Raw genomic sequence first — 17990 nt, forward strand, 5'->3', positions numbered from 1 at the left:
AAAGAAGAAAAAAGTAGCAAATAAACTTATGTAACTACGCATTGAGTAAACATAATTTCACTTTACATGTACAAACCCTTGAGAAAACGTATATAAAGATGTGTTTAAAAAGGCCAATTCCCAGTGGATTTATTTCACACTAGGACCACAGGCACTTGTCTCAGAATTTTGTTTCCTATATACCTTAATACAGGGACTTTCTATACTAACTTAGTATAGAAAGTCCCTGCTTAATATAACATTAAAAGTATATAGGACATTTTTTTTCTGAGACAAGTGCCTGTGACTAGGAACTAAGATAACTAGAACTAAGTTCATTGGAAAGTCTTTTTGTCTGATACATGTATACCTATAGATAAAGTACATAATTAAGAACAGCTTCAAATATATGCCTGTAAATTAACGGTACGTCTAAAAACCGCTCAGGACCTCCTGAGTGCAGACAGGACATAAAAAGTCACTCAGGACATGTATATATGTTTTAGTGAGCGTTGAGGGTAAACATTCGATAGATAATTTAATATTTGATCTTATAATTTTGGTTTTGATAAAATCAAACCAACATTAAAGAAGTTATTTGGGATACGTCATGCATGACCGATGATCATATTCAATACCAATCATCATTTTGATTACAACGTTTGATCTTTAATAATTAGGAATGATTGGTGATGGTTATAAACACATACAAGTAAACTTTGCAAACAAACAAACAAAAAAAAACGTTTCCTTGGAAAAAATATAAAAATACATGAATATTGTTTTTACAAAAAAAGTTAAATACATTTTTCATTTTGTATGTAATAATTGAAGCCATTTAGAAATATAAGAAATCTTCACATTGTCGGGAAATTTTCAATTCAAGTTATTTCATTTGAAAACGTTAACAAATATAGATCTTATTCGATGTAAAATGTGGCGTCCTTGGAGATCAAAACCCCGTTTAAATAGGGTTTGTCTACTTTCGTCTATTGCCGAACATTCTATAATCAAGGATTTTTACAAATCCTTGCTATAATATAATGAATCGCGTCGCCAATATCACCACAATTACATAAAGTACAAATACAATCTTCTCCTAAATATTTGGCATCTAACAATTACAATAGGAAATTTTGAGTCGAAACTGAAGTACCAAATCTACAAAAAGAATCACTATTTTTTGTAGTAGTAGGCGTTGAAAACTAAACTGTTTATAATCTTTTTTTTCTACTAAATAAATTGAAACTCCTGAAATAATTTAACATTATCTATAATATAGACAGCTTACATATGCAAATCTTTTTAGAAGTATGTGAGTGTATAGTAATAATTTGTTCATTAACCCCCCTTTTTCCTTCTATAAAATTACATTGTAATCGATTTTATTTCCAAATTTTTGTTTGCTAGGATTGACACTTAGAACGTTCAACAAAAAGTAACAAGTAAAAAGTCACGATTCAGTTTTGGGATATTTTTTTGAATAAACTTAATTTTAAAAACGTTTCAGTATTTTTCTGAAACATTTTTAAAAGGAAACGGACTTGTAAACAAAATTTATTTTTGATTATTAATATGAACAATGATTGTTAAGAAAACAACCTGCAAAAGTGGTTTGGTAATTAACTGAAGTCATGCTGTCAAAAATGTCTCCTTTTTACAAGTTATTGATAAAAAAAAACTATTTGAAGGCGAATTAATCATTTCCTCAACTAAAAACATTTATCTATAAATAAAGTCAATTCGTCAAGAACTTTCTCTCATATATTTAAACAATTGTAAAATAATTAATCTAAACCTTTGTCCTGCGACTTTCTGTCCGTTTACCAATACTTATTCCTTGTTAAGTTTTTTCATATCCATTTATGAATACTTATAACGTGATAATTAATTTTTCCGGATGCTTTTTATCTTATTTTCATATCAAACAACCATGTTACCCGTAGAACGGAGTTAAGTACAAATTTAGGAATTTGTATCCCTGTATCAAACTTATCCAACACCTCGCATGGCGTATTCACGATGTGGAGGGATTGACAATATACAATCAAAGTTAGCAATATACAGCAAGTAAGTAATTGGGTGTTGAATGCCAGTAGATCTGAATTTGTAAATTTTTAAATTGAATTTAACCTGTTTAGAACGTGTATTGTTGAATTGTTCAATAAAATTACACACATAATCTGGGCTGATATGCATAAAACCACTTTAAGTTCAAGGTATCAATAAAACTGGGTCTGCATGAAAAAATGACTTATCACATAATACCAGAACCTATGTTTAGCCGATAAGAAAATATAGCTGTAGGCCTAGGTGAAAATCTTTACAAATTATTTATTCTTTTAATTTCTGTTTGACTGTCTGGGTGCTTCTTATGTGTTTTAAATGCTATAGTCAAGTTTTATATACTGTTGTACGTCATTTGGTCGTTTTTAAGTTTTTGCCATGGCGTTTGTCAGTATGTCTTCGACTTATAAGTTTTATCAAGGATTTGTATAGTGAGATTGGTTTTATATAATCTGCATCTCTTGTGCTGTATTTTAAAATGTATTACAATTGCTGCACCTTTACACATTCATCAATACACCAAAAAATATGAATAAAGCTTTCGTATATATATAAATAAGGAGATGTGGTACGATTGGTAATGAAACAACTATCCGCCAGTTCAATTCAAAAACCTGATATAAGCAAATGTGACTTACTTACTTACTTTTGTCAGAGAGATCTTGAATCTGAATTCAAGGATACGAAGTGGGAAGGGTTTAGAGGTGGATTAAGGTGAGGGCATGGGGGGCCGCCCCTTTTTTGGAAAAAAATTGGTTGATTATTTAGAGAATCAATGAAGCGGGCCCCCTCTTTATGCATGACAGTTAGTGCCTCCTTATGACATTTTTTGGATCCGCAACTGGTGAGGACTTCATAAAAAATTATTAAGTAAGTTTGTGTTTTGTGATAAATAATGTATTTAGACAGAAATAGGATAAAATAAACTACCGAAAGCTTAAGTATGGATGGGGGTTAACAGAATAGAGAATAACGGGCAAACAATAAAGATTAAAGAATAATGAAATGCTAAAATATGAGGAAAGAGAGTAATGAGCAAAAAGTGTAAGTTTGTAGAAATATAGCAAAAAAAAAAATAAAGAACACAGAAAAAGAAGACCCCCCCAAGATCCTGACTTCAACTTTTACGCTGCTGGGATATTTTTTAGACAAAGTGCACGTATTAGTAGTCAGCCGAAACCACTAAGCGTTTTGCATCCATACGGTTTTTTTTTCGGGATACTGACTGCATAGTAAACTATCAATGTACTAGTTAATGTTCTCGAGGGATGACCCTATTACAGAGACATATATACACATATGTGTAAATATGTCTCTGCCCTATTACGTGTCAGTAACCTACTCGACACGGTTCATTTTTACGGCGGCTCAGTTTTGTCTTAAGAATAAACATAATTGATAAGTTTCTTTCCCCTGCATTTTTCGATCGCACTTGTAAATAGCACATTGGTCTCAATTAAGACATTGGTTACAACACTTGCCGTCAGTACTCAAAATTGGAAAAATATTAAATAAGAAGGTATAGAAAATTAAATTAATGCACACACACTATTATCAACCACAGACATGATGTTTTTCTCAATTTGCCTAAATTGTTATTCCGCAATACAACGAGGGTGAAAACCCACCACTTTGAACACAGTCACAGGCACCGGCATGCTGTGGACTTGTAAGTTTCCCAAATGAGTAACTATCCATGACTTTTCTAGTGTAAAGTTTTATTTAATACACATTTGATTTGAATGGCATATCAGAGAGATATATAAACATATATCATAGGCTGATCCGGGGGGGGGGGGCTTTCTTGGGAAAAATTTTGTTGATTATATAGGGATCACTGAAGCATGACTGGAGCCGGCCCTCCCTTATGAAAAGTTCTGGATCTGCCACTGTATATTCATAAAATAAACCAACAAATTATCCAAAAGATGAATAATACTTAATACTTATGACTAAGATTGATTATAAGTATACTTGAGTCGGTTTTACAAAAAAAAAAAACCTACAATTTATCGTAAGTATACTCTGAGACTACTATAACACAGAGATTGGTCACTTCCCGTACTGACCAGTCAAATAGTAATTAATTGTGTTATAGTAGTCTCAGGTATACTGTATTGTACATGACTTAATTACTATCAATATTATTTGTAAGTTTTTTTGTGAAACTGACTGCTGAATTGTTTTTCCATGCTTATGGTACATCTAAGTCGTATGCTTTTTTTAAAACCACCTCCAGGGTATAATGTCTGCTCGCCCATAGAATCTGTTTGTAGATATAGGAAGATGTGGTATGAGTGCCAATGAGACAACTCTCCATCCAAGTCACACAATTTATAAAAGTAAACCATTATAGGTCAAGGTATGGTCTTCAACACAGAGCTTGGTTTTTATCAAAAATGAAATATATTTATATTAATAGTCATGATAGTATACAGGTTAAATAATTTATTCATACATTTTTAATTGACTGACTAGAATTATCATGATTATTGAGGAATTTGAACCATTCCTATTTTTAAAAAGGGACAAAAATAAAATTTATATATAATAACAGGGTGATACAAATGAGAGAAATTGTTTTCAATTAAGATAAATACATGGTTTTCAGTTGATTTTTAAAGCAGAGGCAGATTTAGTTTAAAGTTGGAAAAAATTGTTTGTACCAACAAAAATAAATACAGAAAGTTAATCCAGAATTATGTGTTTATCATTTTTTTTTATGTTTAGGTTGCCAGCAAGATGAAAAGAACAATGCAGTTCAAAAGTCAAAATGTGGATAAGCTGCGGTACAAAGTCCAACTTTTGCAGATTTTCATATTTTGCATGAATGAATTTGAAGTTTATATCCTGGAGGGCAGAGAAAGAAAAGAAACACTTCAGTTTTCCTGCTTCTGAAGGATAAATGTAAAACATCTTGTTTGGTAAGTTTTATGCTCTGTTATGATAGTGTTTGTGCATCCATCTGTCGTTCTCTAAATTGTATTCACTTTAAGTTTTTGGTTACAGTTCACCATGAACTTCAGTTAGTAACTTGTGGTTTTACATGTATATACTCAAAATTTAGTACTTTAAAATGTTCATGTATTTTTGTCGAGCCTGCAACTTTTGTCGCAGAAAGCTCGACATAGGGATATTGATCCGGTGGCGGCTATGGCGGTGGCGTTAGCAGTGGGCGTTAGCTAACTTCCTAAAAGCTTTATATTTTAGAAGGTGGAAGACCTGGATGCTTCATACTTTGTATATAGATGCCTCATGATACGAATTCTGTCTGAAATATGTCCATTGTCCTTGACCTCATTTTCATGGTTCAGTGACTACTTGAAAAAAAAGTTCAGATTTTTTGTAATGTTAATTTCTCTCATATTATTAGTAATCGGATAACTATATTTGGTATGTTCGTACCTTGCAATGTCATCATGCTCGTCAGAGAGTTTTCACTTGACCTAGACCTCATTTCATGGATCAGTGAACAAGAACTTAGTCTTAGATGCATGATTTTTTTTATTAGTTGTTAGTGGCTTTGTACTAGCTGTCAGTAACTGCGAGTACTCTCAGATCTGTACTTAGTGTCTTTTTGTTGTTTGGATGTACAAGTACCCGGCCACGTCCACTTGTATTTGTAGTATTTGTATTTTTATCCATCTGATGAGTTAAGCCTCTTTCAACTGATTTTTTTGCGGTCGTATATTGGTATGATGTTGTCGTCGGTGTTGTCGTCCGAAGACACATTGGTTTTCGCACTCTAACTTTAGTTTAAGTGAATGGATCTCTATGAAATTTTACCATAAGGTTCAATACCACAAAAGAAAGGTTGGGATTGATTTTGGGGGTTATGATGCCAACAGTTAAGGAATTAGGGGCCAAAAAGGGGCCAAAAATAAGCATTTTTCTAGTTTCCAGACATAACTTGTGTTCAAGTGTATGGATCTCTCTGAAATTGTACTGCAAGGTACCATACCACAAAGGGAAGGCTGGGATTGATTTTGGGGGTAATTGCCTCAAAATTTTAGGAATAAGGGGCCAAAAAGGGGCAAAAAACAAGAATTTTTCTAGTTTCAGGACAATAACTTGTGTGTAAGTGTATGGATCTCTCTGAAATTGTACTTCAAGGTACCATACCACAAAGGGAAGGCTGGGATTGATTTTGGGGGCAATTGCTATAAAATTTTAGGAATTAGGGGCCAAAAAAGGGGCAAAAAACAAGCATTTTTCTATTTTCATGACAATAACTTGTGTGTAAGTGTATGGATCTTTCTGAATTTGTACTACAAGGTTCCTTATCACAAAGAGAAAGCTGGAATTGAGTTTGGGGGTAATTGCCCAAAACGTTTAGGAAAAAGGGGCCAAAAATAAGCATTTTTCTAGTTTCCAGACAATAACTTGTGTTCAAGTGTATGGATCTCTCTGAAATTGTACTGCAAGGTACCATACTACTAAGGGAAGGCTGGGATTGATTTTGGGGGTAATTGCCTCAAAATTTTAGGAATTAGGGGCTCTTGTGTAGAATTGTTGTCTCATTGGCAATCATACCACATCTTCTTTTTTATATTTAAGGTTAAGTTTTGGTGGTCAAGTCCATATCTCAAATACTTTAAGCAATAGGTCTAGTATATTCTGTGTATGGAAGGACTGTAAGGTGTACATGACCAACTGGCAGGTGTCATCTGACCTTGACCTCATTTTCATGGTTCAGTGTATGAATCATTATTGAAGGCCGTACGGTGACCTATAGTTGTTAATTTCTGTGTCATTTGGTCTCTTGTGTAGAATTGTTGTCTCATTGGCAATCATACCACATCTTCTTTTTTATATTTAAGGTTAAGTTTTGGTGGTCAAGTCCATATCTCAGATACTTTAAGCAATAGGTCTAGTATATTCGGTGTATGGAAGGACTGTAAGGTGTACATGACCAACTGGCAAGTGTCATCTGACCTTGACCTCATTTTCATGGTTCAGTGTATGAATCTCTCTGAAATTGTACTGCAAGGTACCATACCACAAAGGGAAGGCTGTTATTGAGTTTTGGGGTGATGAATCATAAGGGGGTTAAAAAAATTGGGGGGAGATTTTTTTTCCTTTTTTTTTTCCTTTTTAAATTTTCCATTTTAAATTGGTTATTTCTGATTTATATATAAAAGCAAATAATTATGATATGGTTTGAATAGGTAAATTAAAATTTTTTAAGTTCTTAGACCACATTCCTTTTGTGTCAGAAACCTATGCTGTGTTAAATATTTTATCACAATCCAAATTCAGTGCTGTATCAAGCTTGAATGTTGTGTCCATACTTGCCTCAACTGTTCAGGGTTCGACCTCTGCGGTCGTATCAAGCTGCGCCCAGCGGAGCATTTTATTATTGTTCGTTCTTATGTTGTACTGTTACACCACTGTCCCGGGTTAGGGGGAGGGTTTGGATCCTGCTAACATGTTTAACCCCGCCACATTCTGTATGTATGTGCCTGTCCCAAGTCAGGAGCCTGTAATTCAGTGGTTGTCGTTTGTTTATGTGTTACATATTTGTTTTTCATTCATTTTTTGTACATAAATTAGGCCGTTAGTTTTTCGTTTGAATTGTTTTACATTGTCATTTCGGGGCCTTTTATAGCTGACTGTGCGGTATGGGCTTTGCTCATTGTTGAAGGCCGTATGGTGACCTATAGTTGTTAATTTCTGTGTCATTTGGTCTCTTGTGTAGAATTGTTGTCTCATTGGCAATCATACCACATCTTCTTTTTTATATTTAAGGTTAAGTTTTGGTGGTCAAGTCCATATCTCAGATACTTTAAGCAATAGGTCTAGTATATTCGGTGTATCGAAGGACTGTAAGGTGTACATGACCAACTGGCAGGTGTCATCTGACCTTGACCTCATTTTCATGGTTCAGTAGTTATAGTTAAGTTTTTGTGTTTTGGTCTGTTTTTCTTATACTGTATGCAATAGGTCTACTATATTTGGTGTATGGAATGATTGTAAGGTGTACATGTCTAGCTGGCAGGTGTCATCTGACCATGACCTCATTTTCATGGTTCAGTAGTCAAAGTTAAATTTTTGAGTTTTGGTCTTTTTCTCTAACACTAAATGCAATAGGTCAACTATATTTGGTGTATGGAAACATTTTATGATGTACATGTCAGTCCCGCAGGTTTAATTTGACCTTGACCTTATTTTCACGGTTCATTGCTCAGTGTTTAGTGTTTGTGTTTTGGTCTGTTTTTCTTAATCTATAAGCAATAGGTCAACTATATGTGTTGTATGGAAGGATTGTAAGCTGTACATGTCTGCCTGGCATGGTTCATCTGATCTTCACCTCATTTCCATGGTTCATTGGTCAATGTTTAGTTTTCTTGGTTAAGTCTGCTTCTTAGAAACTATAAGCAATACCGGTAGTTCAACTGTATTTAGTAATTTGAATGATTGTAAGGTGTACATATATTTCTTGTCAGGTTTATATGACCTTGAATTCCTTTTCTTGGATCATGTTGAGTTTATGTGATAGTTGTAGTAAAGCTTTATATTTAGGACTATCAACATGATATCAATGATTAGTAAAGAAGGCGCAACATTTCAGTGTGTGCACTCTTGTGTACATTAAACACCACATTTACTGTTTTTACCCTGATTTTATGGATCACTGAACATAGAAATGTCATAATGTGAAATTATAGTACATTCTTAGGTTAAAGTTTTAGGTTAAGGTACATAGCTTACCATGAAGTTGAATTTCATGCACATGCTCATTATGTGGTGAATTTTTAAATTCAGTGCCAAAATAAGATTTTGAGCCTGATAACATGATTGACTAGACATTGACACATGCTAGTGTTTGCCAGGCATTGTGTCCTGTACTAGGAATTTGTCCTGTACTAAGAACTTTAATAGTACTCGCTGAGTATGGAGTTTTTGTGAAAGTTTAATATTAGTGAGATTTTTGCATGACATCCTGTCAACTGCTTGTTGATCATGTTTATACATGTCTTAAAATTAATATCTGACACATTGGTGTTTGGTGAACTTGGAAATAAGTTATTTGATAGAATAATAATGTTTTGAGATTCTCAAAATAAAAAATATCCCATTTTTACTACATTGTGTATTAATGATTAAGTATATAAAAAAGAAGATTTAGGATATATGTATAACCATATATAAAAATGAGACAGCACCCGAACAACACAAAAATAAGAAAAAAAACCCAATATAATTTTTTGTATCAATGTTATAATTTCCAACATGTCCAAAGAGTTCAATGTATTTTCTAATTGAAATAAAACACAAGTGGAACTCTTTCAGAACTTCAGAAGCTTAAAGAAGTGCTGTTTCTATTGTTGGCTTTCTGTATAATATATTGCAAATTCTTGTGAAAAATGGAATTTTATTGTAATTGCCTAAAGTTTTAACATTGATCTATATATATATATAACTGGGGAAAATACCCAAATGTTATAAAGAAGAATACATAAATTGATTGTTATATAATATTAGAATAGGAAGATGTGGTATATTGCTAATTTGACAACTGTCCATCAGAGACCAAAGGATGTAGGAGGTTAGCAACTGATGACACTGGACAACCTTCAACAATCAGTAAAATCCATACCGCATAGCTATTTTTATTGAAAATCATATGTTCTTGCTACATGTATGTATACAATTTTTTATTATCCATAACTTCGGATATTATTGGTTCTTTTTCAGAAGGATTGGAATTCATCACTGAGAATAGAAGGAGAAAACACAGAAACAAGACCAAAATAAATTCAAAGACAAAAGTCAGATCAGTTATTATTTTCATCACTCAGCCAATGAATTGCAGTTCTATTAAATATCTAAAGATATTAAAACCACAATAATGACAATGTTCTGTGCTGAATGGCAAAAAAGTGGACTATACATTACGATCACACAATGCTGGATGATAAGAAACTATTAATTTTTTGGGTGGAGGGATATCCTGAAAAAAAAATAGATTTATGTAAAAAGCTACTAGTATGTTAAGCCTATTAATAGAGTTTTCATTGATTTCAAATGGGAAAAAATTGTGTTTCAAAAAAGTGTTCTAGAATTCATGAATAAACATATATTGATACTTACATTATCTGCTTTGTTGTTTAAAAGTTTAGTTTTGAACAGTTATAGAACAATATAATTGCATTAACATTTCCAAGGAAAAAAAAGATATTCAACTAAAAAGATTCATCTTAAAACAATTTACTACCAAACAGAATTCATTGTAACATACACATTTATTTACTGTATATTTATAATTTGAATCATAGGATTTTATTTTGTCCCATGGGATATTAAAAATCCCATGGGATAATTATAGTCCCATGGGATTTTTTTTGTCCCATGGGACAACAAATATCCCATGGGACTACAATTATCCCATGGGACCCAAAAAAATCCCATGGGATTTAACCAAAATCCCATGGGATAATGGTCAATCCCATGGGATTTGCCTTATCCCATGGGATATTGAAAATCCCATGTTTTTCTAAATCAAATTACAAAATATATATAATAATAACAGCAGAAAAGCAATGAAATTATTGAATCCCATGTAATTCCGCACATTTTGGTTATTTACACGACACTGTAGGTCTAAGGAGAGGCGGCGGCGGATTTGCAAATGAGTGTTTTGCAAATTAAAAGTGTCCAGTGTTTACATATCATGCAGTTGTTGAATCCACTATCCTCAGTGTCCATGACTTTTTAATAAATGGAGGAGCATACTGCAAAGTTGACATAACTGACGGACATGAAAGACATAAAACTAAATTATCAAAGCTATCCATATTTTCTGTGAGAATTTAGGGAGCTACCATTTGATTTCTATGGGGGGGGGGGGGGGTGAAAAATTTTGATTTTGTCCTGCATTTTTTTTAGTTGTAATTTCTGATTTCTGTCCTGCCTATTTATTTTTCACTCTATTCGGTCCTGCCTTTTTTATTTATTACTTTATCCTGACTTTTTTTTACCCCTCCCCCCCCCCCCCCATAAAAATCAAATGGTAGCTCCCTTAGAAACAATGACTATGGATATGATAAGGGTTTATTTCGAGATTATAAGTTTACCTTTGTATCATAATTAGCTTTCTTATAAATATATAGATATATATATCGCAGTTAATAAATTCCTTGGTCCGTTAGTGCAATGATATGACAATGAAAAATGCTCGTTATTTTGTGAGAATATCACACAATGTATGGTGTTTAGTTTTGTCGTTATTTACAATTATTTGTATATTAAACATTGCCTTTAACGCATTTAACAGAAGTCTGTTAATAACCAGAAAGACCCGGATGATGAATAGGAAAACAAATGATGCGGATTCTTTTAGAATAAACTCTGATTTATTGGAAAACGTTTGCAATCCGTCCCCATATTTAGTCGTTCTAATTCCGTCAACATTTGGTGCCAAAGAAGAACGCAATTCGATACGTAACACTTGGATTAATTCAGTCTGGACTAACTTACATCCAAATTTTACAGTTAAGCATATTTTTATATTAGGTGGTTGGAAAAATAAAACCGAGGAATTAGCAATATTGCACGAGAGTGAAATTTTCCAAGACATTTTATGTAGTAACTTTATTGATTCATATGAGAACCTGACATTGAAAATTTTGATCGGATTAAACTGGATTAATCAAAACTGCAAAAATACCAAATACGTGTTGAAAGTGGATGACGATACCCTTGTATTAATGCCCAATCTCCTGTTGTTTCTTAGTCAAAATGTACACACCGAAAGGATCATAGGTCATGTTGTTGAAAGTGGAGAGGTAAAACGCAAAGGGAGATGGAAGGTGACGTTGGACTTATATCCACACAATATTTATCCACCTTATGTGTTCGGAAACTCGTATGTTATACCAAGAACATTACTACAAAGTCTCATAACAGCATCCAATCATATGCCGAGTATACCTATAGAAGATGCTTATATTACTGGAATATTAAGAAGAGAAGCGAAAAGTACACTTCTTCATCATCCAGGATTTACGGTTTGGTTGCAAAACACAAAAGTGACCAGTCTATGCCTTCATAGTTACAGAATATCGATTACAAATCTAGGGCCTTTAAAAATGTTAAAAATCTGGAATACATTTTTACACTTCAATTATACAAACTGTCAGGACTGATAAAATATATGTATATAGATTGGTTTAGTTAAAACATTTTATTTGCATAAACACAAATTGGAGGAGACACAAGTCAAACAGACTTATGAAGTCTTCTCCATTTAACATATTTAACAATACAATATATAAGAGCGTGCATACATTACATATTATTTCAACATTTGTATAAATTGGACAGAAAAATTAAGTGGCACAAAAGCAGTAGAATGAAAAAAAAATAACAGATTTCTGAACACAAAAAACAAGAAAATAAATTAATAAAAAAAAACAAATAATAGATTGGTTATAGACTATATGATCTTTTATGTTAGTTAATATAACTTATAAGACTGTATAACATCACTACTATTCGTGCTATTTTTGTCGGAAAGCAACTCCTAATAAAAGGCCGTAGTCAGCAACAATGGGATTCAATTATGTGGCGTCGCAATAGTCAGCCACAGCAACCATAGTACATATGTAGGAGGCGTTACAATAGGCAACCACCACAAAGAGTCAGCGAAATCAATTAAAAAAAGACGTTCGAAAGGACTCTTTAAAAATGGCATTTACTATAATTGATATTGAAAAATTATAGAATTTTCATATTCAAATTTGAAACCGACATCAAAAATTGTTTGAAATAATTATGTTTTATTTGTTATTGCTTCATCATGATGGTCCTAAAAATTATCGGTAATCTATTTGTTTGACAAAAAATCTCGAATTCAATATTTTGAGGACAAATGACGCTAAAGTTGATATACTTACATATGAAATCCATATTTTATTAAGTTCCCTTTTACTAAATACGTTACAGTAAGATCCCATTTACAATTGTACGAAATTGAATCGATCTTTATTTGAATCGATCTTAAAAAAGACCAGTTCGAGTTAATATTTGCACAAGCAAGATCGATCTATTCTTATTTAATCTAGTGCGTTTACACTGCAAAATAAAAAGAACGGGTCTGACCTGATTACTTTACATTTCGTAAACAAATAATCGTAAAAATAGAATAGTATGATAACGTGTGCATCTCGCAAGGACAATCCCGCAGTAGAAAATAGTTGGATCATTGGAATTTCGTATGCAGTTATTAATTATCTTTTTGGTTCGAACGTCACAATTTATTAAACAAAGAAATGTGAGAAGACTACCACTTAAAAATGAAAGGTCACTGCATTTGAAGATAAGGATTTGCAGCAAAGAAATAGAATTTATCGATTCAGAAGAATGATCCAAAAACGGCGGAATCTATATTTACTGTTCTTATCCCATCCATCGTTTTTAAACACGTGTGTATTTTGCCGCCGAACATGTGCAGATTTATTTTCATATCTAAATATGATATTCACTTGAAGAAAGATCGATCGCGATCGATCTTAGCGTTTACACTTGAAGAAAGATCGATTCAAAATATAAAGATAGATCTTTTTAAAACCACCTCAGGAGGTTGACTTTTTAAGTCCGATTGAGGATCGGCCTTTCCCGTTTAAATCAGACTAAAGATCAATCTTTTTAAGATCGATCGTTTTTACAAGTGTTAGCGGGGTCTATGACACATACATATTTTTTTACATACAAAACAGAATTTTTTATTACATGTATATGGGAAATTCTTGTCAACTTAAAATTACAATCTCCAAAAATAAACAATTTTCACACCAATATACGAAAAGTACTATTCTTTAATTGCTGAAATATGAAATATATAAAGAAAAATATTTATCATTCAAGAGCAGCAGCATCAGTTTTCAATTTTATGGATTTTTTTTCAAATATTTTACATTCTGTTCACTATCATTTACATTTCTAAAATACACTGACAGTTGGCAAGTGCTACTGTACTAGCGAATTTTAATTATAATCTGGGATAAAAAAGATTATGTCATTAATAAAAATTAGAAGTTTATGTATTTGTCACCTGAAAAATATCACTCGTATTTTTTTACAGAATTTCTACTTCTGAACGATTCATTCTTGTAAACCCTTTTCTATTAAATATTCTTTTTTATGAACACATTAAATTACTGTTCAGCTAAGAAACATAGGTATTAATGCTAAGGGAGCTACCATTTGATTTTTATGGGGGCTAGGATGAAATTTGAAAAAAGGCAGGACAGGAGTTTTGATTAAAAAAAAAAAAACCAGGATGAGCAACTTGGCAAAAAAAAAAGGCAGGATGACAATTTATGTAAAAAAAAGTCAGGATAAACCAATAAATAAAAGGCAGGACCGAATAGAGTGAAAAATTAAAAGGCAGGACAGAGATTACAACTAAAAAAAAAATGCAGGACTCAATTTTTCATCCTAGCCCCCCCCCCCCCCCCCCCCCCCCCAAAAAAAAAAATCAAATGGTAGCTCCCTAAGGAAGTAATGTAACTCTGAGCCACATTTTTATACTGATAAAACCTGAAATGTAACTTTTAATTATTAAAATATTGGAGAAGGATTTTAATTGTCAGAGATAAAGTTAATGACATAGAAATATATATATAAAAAATCTACTCAGAGTGATCCATTACAAAATGACATTGCGGCTATCATCATTTATATTTTTCGATCGTATAACTTGACAATTTCTAATGCAGGTTACATGAAATGAAACTCTATGAAATTGCGGTCATCTTAAAATGAATAGTTATAGGCATAGTTTTAATATTTTGTAATATATCTTCCATGGTAAACATCTTTGTTTAATGAATAATGATCACATGTGAAGTAATTCAAGTCAAAACAAATGAAAAAAATATATGTACCTGTGAATTATCCTTCAAAAATCTCCCAAATCAAATAGGTCTTCATACTGTTGGTAACCAATTTGAACAGATTTCCCCCTGTTACCGATGTATGATAAATATCAGCATGCACAATCAGGCAGTACTTATCATGTATACTCACGTGTAAATTCACAAGTTCAAAGGTCATTTATCATAACATAAAGAAGCTGTTGAAATAAGATAGCTTCCGGGAGATGATAACAATTATGAATGCGATGAGAATATTTCATGAAAGATCCCCAAATCAAAATCATTTCTGGCTCAAAAACGATTTGTTCCATGTAACTGAACCAGAGGTATGTACCTATATTATATAATATATAAACTTTTACTGAAATGCTGCTCAACGTAATCGTTAAGTGTTTGTGTAGTTCAAGTAGTACTTTACTTAATTCTTTGCCAGCTAAATTATGTCTTAAACATCTATTTGTGCTTACCAACAGACTTTTAATATAATGATTAACCTTTAACTAGTAGTTCAATGAGAAAAAAAAGTATTAAAATAGTACAGTAAAATTGAACAAACCCAGAAAAAACACAACAAATGTTTCAGCAAGAACTTTATCATGTTTATTTTGTTTATACAATATACAAGTTCTATAAATAACTTTGTTGAAGTGAAATAAATCTGCATGTTAAGCTGGTAGAAAGAGGCTCACCGCGTGTCCAAATTCTCCGATAAAGTTTAAATACCCCTTTCCTTATACATGTATGATAAAATAATACTTCTAAAGAAACAAAATAAATTAAAGAAAAAAAAATAGGGGAAAAGGAAGGAGGAGGAGATGAGTTTTTCAGGACTAGATATTTTTTTCTCATTTTTTTGTAATAAGAATTAAATTTGTTCTTACAGGGCGAATTGCAGTACAATTCTTTATAATCTATTTGCAGTATTTTAGGCTTCAAAAAATGGAAGACTAGTTACAAATATCTAGTAGTTATTTTTTTTTCGTTCTTTTCAAATTGGATTAAATTCTTAAATAAATTTAACTCTTCCACAGTTCAATGAAAAAATGTTCGAACAAAAAAAAATCCTATTGAATGAATATAAATTTTGATTCATTCAAAAGTTAAAAAAAAAAACAAAAAAAAAAAAGCAACAGAAGAAGAAGAGTACACAAAAGATATTTCGTTTGATTAACATTTAATTTGTTTATATTGCGAATAAGTATTTTGCAAGGATAACTTTTTAAAAAGTTCAGTTTAATACTTTTAGCATTAAAAAGTTTAATACTCGATTTCCACTTTGGAATTTGAATTTTTTTTTAATATATCATAAACGACAATTAACAATTCAAGAAAATAATTTCATCGACCCTTTTATACTTGTATCGGGCGCTCAACATGACAAAATAGGGGTCAATAATAAAAAGTTTTATTTTCAGATGACCAAAAAGCCATGCAAACTCTCAAAATGGATTGGCAAAGCAATGATCATAGTAGCCGTGTTTATATTCGCAATACTTTTTATGTGGCACAAGTTCTACAGCCATAAAATTGTAAGTCAGAAGAATTTTACATTAAATGGAGATGGAAAGCGCAAAACACAAGATGAACGGTATGCCGACTATTTCATTTTACGTAAAAATAAAATTAACCCGTTTTCAGTAAACTTTACTTTAATGAACGAAAATTTATGTGATGGAAGAACGTATTTAATAATTATTATTCCTTCAAAAGTACAGAACAGTCGACAACGTCATGCAATACGTTCCACGTGGACAATGGCATCTTCTACATTAGTTAGACATGTGTTCCTGGTTGGATATAGCTTGAACACTTCATGGAACGATAACATACGAAAGGAAAGCAGAGTTTTTAAGGACATTTTACAAGGAGATTTTATGGATTCATATTATAATTTGACATTAAACATTTTAATGGGATTAGAATGGTCACATTTGTTCTGTTACAATGCAACGTTTATTTTGAAAGCAGACGACGACACATTTGTTAATACTCCATATTTATTACACGTTCTACAAACAAACGTCTCATTTGACTATAGAGGAGTCATAATCGGAAAACTAAATAGAGACGGCAAAGTCAGACGCAATGGGCTATGGAAAGTAGGGATCGATTCATACCCATTTCCGCATTACCCGAACTATATGTTTGGAAATACATATTTAGTATCCAGAAATATTGCAAATAGACTTGTAAAGGCTTCCGAGTACATGCCGTATTTACCAATAGAGGATGCGTATATCACTGGTATTTTGGCTAAATCAATAAGAACTAAACACCAGCATATTAATGGCTTTACATTCTGGTATGATACTCCGCCCAAAGCATGTGATTTTGTCAATTCTAAACGGATAACAGCGACTAAGCTGTCGCCAAGAATGATGGAATTTATATGGGGGAAAATAAACAGCAGGTATCCAAACTGTTAGCCAAGGATGTTTACATCCAAACATTATCATATGTGTGTAATCTGTAGCCTATGAAGTAATATTTAAATTATACTTCCATGGACTGATATAGTTACTATTCATATTTTTTATACACAGTTTGTAAATAAATATTCTAATATGACATGCTTCTTTCGCTTTGTAAACACTACCGTGATAAAATTCTCGATATATCTTTACTTAGCGCAGACTCAGAAATATACATAATAATGGCTATTATATAATTTTTATAATATATACATATGGCTAATATTTTAATATTTTTGACACGTATACTTGTTCATACACTTTGTAAATATCTTCGTATTTACACTTAGTCAAGTTTTTAAGTCAATACGTGGACAAGACTTAGTATTTCAATTAGCTGAAACATATACTTTAGTATCCACAATCGCCTTCGTAATCCAGTTATCCAAAAATGTCCGTAATGCAACTAATATCAAAATAAGAAGATGTGGTATAATTCCAGATCAGACAACTCTCCACAAGAGACCAAATGACACAGAAATTAACAACTATAGATCACCGTACGACCTTCAACAATGAGCAAAACCCACACCGCATAGTCAACTATAAAAGGCCCCGAAATGACAAATGTAAAACAATTCAAACGAGAAAA

General features: G+C 32.2%; 2 protein-coding genes and 1 long non-coding RNA gene across 6 annotated transcripts in view; 2 read left to right on the top strand and 1 right to left on the bottom strand.

The window, feature by feature from the left end:
- The window catches only part of LOC127710258 (interferon alpha-inducible protein 27-like protein 2), a 99484-nt gene extending 84279 nt beyond the window's left edge, over positions 1-15205 (bottom strand). The window contains exon 1 of one of the 3 annotated variants that reach the window (XM_052216034.1): positions 15079-15205. The gene's annotated coding sequence lies outside the window, so the exon portion shown is untranslated. Of the gene's footprint in view, positions 1-12944; positions 13136-14936; positions 15054-15078 lie in introns of those variants that run through there. The other 2 variants (XM_052216033.1, XM_052216035.1) reach the window with 2 other exon arrangements.
- On the top strand, positions 1966-10129 carry LOC127710263 (uncharacterized). Of its 2 annotated transcripts, none has more exons than XR_007986093.1 (3): positions 1966-2049; positions 4777-4970; positions 9745-10129. It is a non-coding gene; the product is annotated as an uncharacterized LOC127710263 (long non-coding RNA). The 2 variants fall into 2 exon arrangements; XR_007986094.1 differs by lacking the exon at positions 1966-2049 and adding an exon at positions 2056-3565.
- LOC127710247 (beta-1,3-galactosyltransferase 1-like) lies at positions 15143-17495 on the top strand. Its single transcript, XM_052216018.1, has 2 exons — positions 15143-15253; positions 16343-17495. Exons 1-2 carry the CDS (start codon positions 15152-15154, stop codon positions 17351-17353), a joined length of 1113 nt encoding a protein of 370 aa, XP_052071978.1. The 5' UTR covers positions 15143-15151; the 3' UTR covers positions 17354-17495.
- Positions 17496-17990: the final 495 nt, after the last annotated feature.

The sequence above is a fragment of the Mytilus californianus genome, unplaced genomic scaffold, assembly GCF_021869535.1.
Source record: "Mytilus californianus isolate M0D057914Y unplaced genomic scaffold, xbMytCali1.0.p SCAF_7, whole genome shotgun sequence".
Classification (NCBI taxonomy): Eukaryota; Metazoa; Mollusca; class Bivalvia; order Mytilida; family Mytilidae; genus Mytilus; species Mytilus californianus.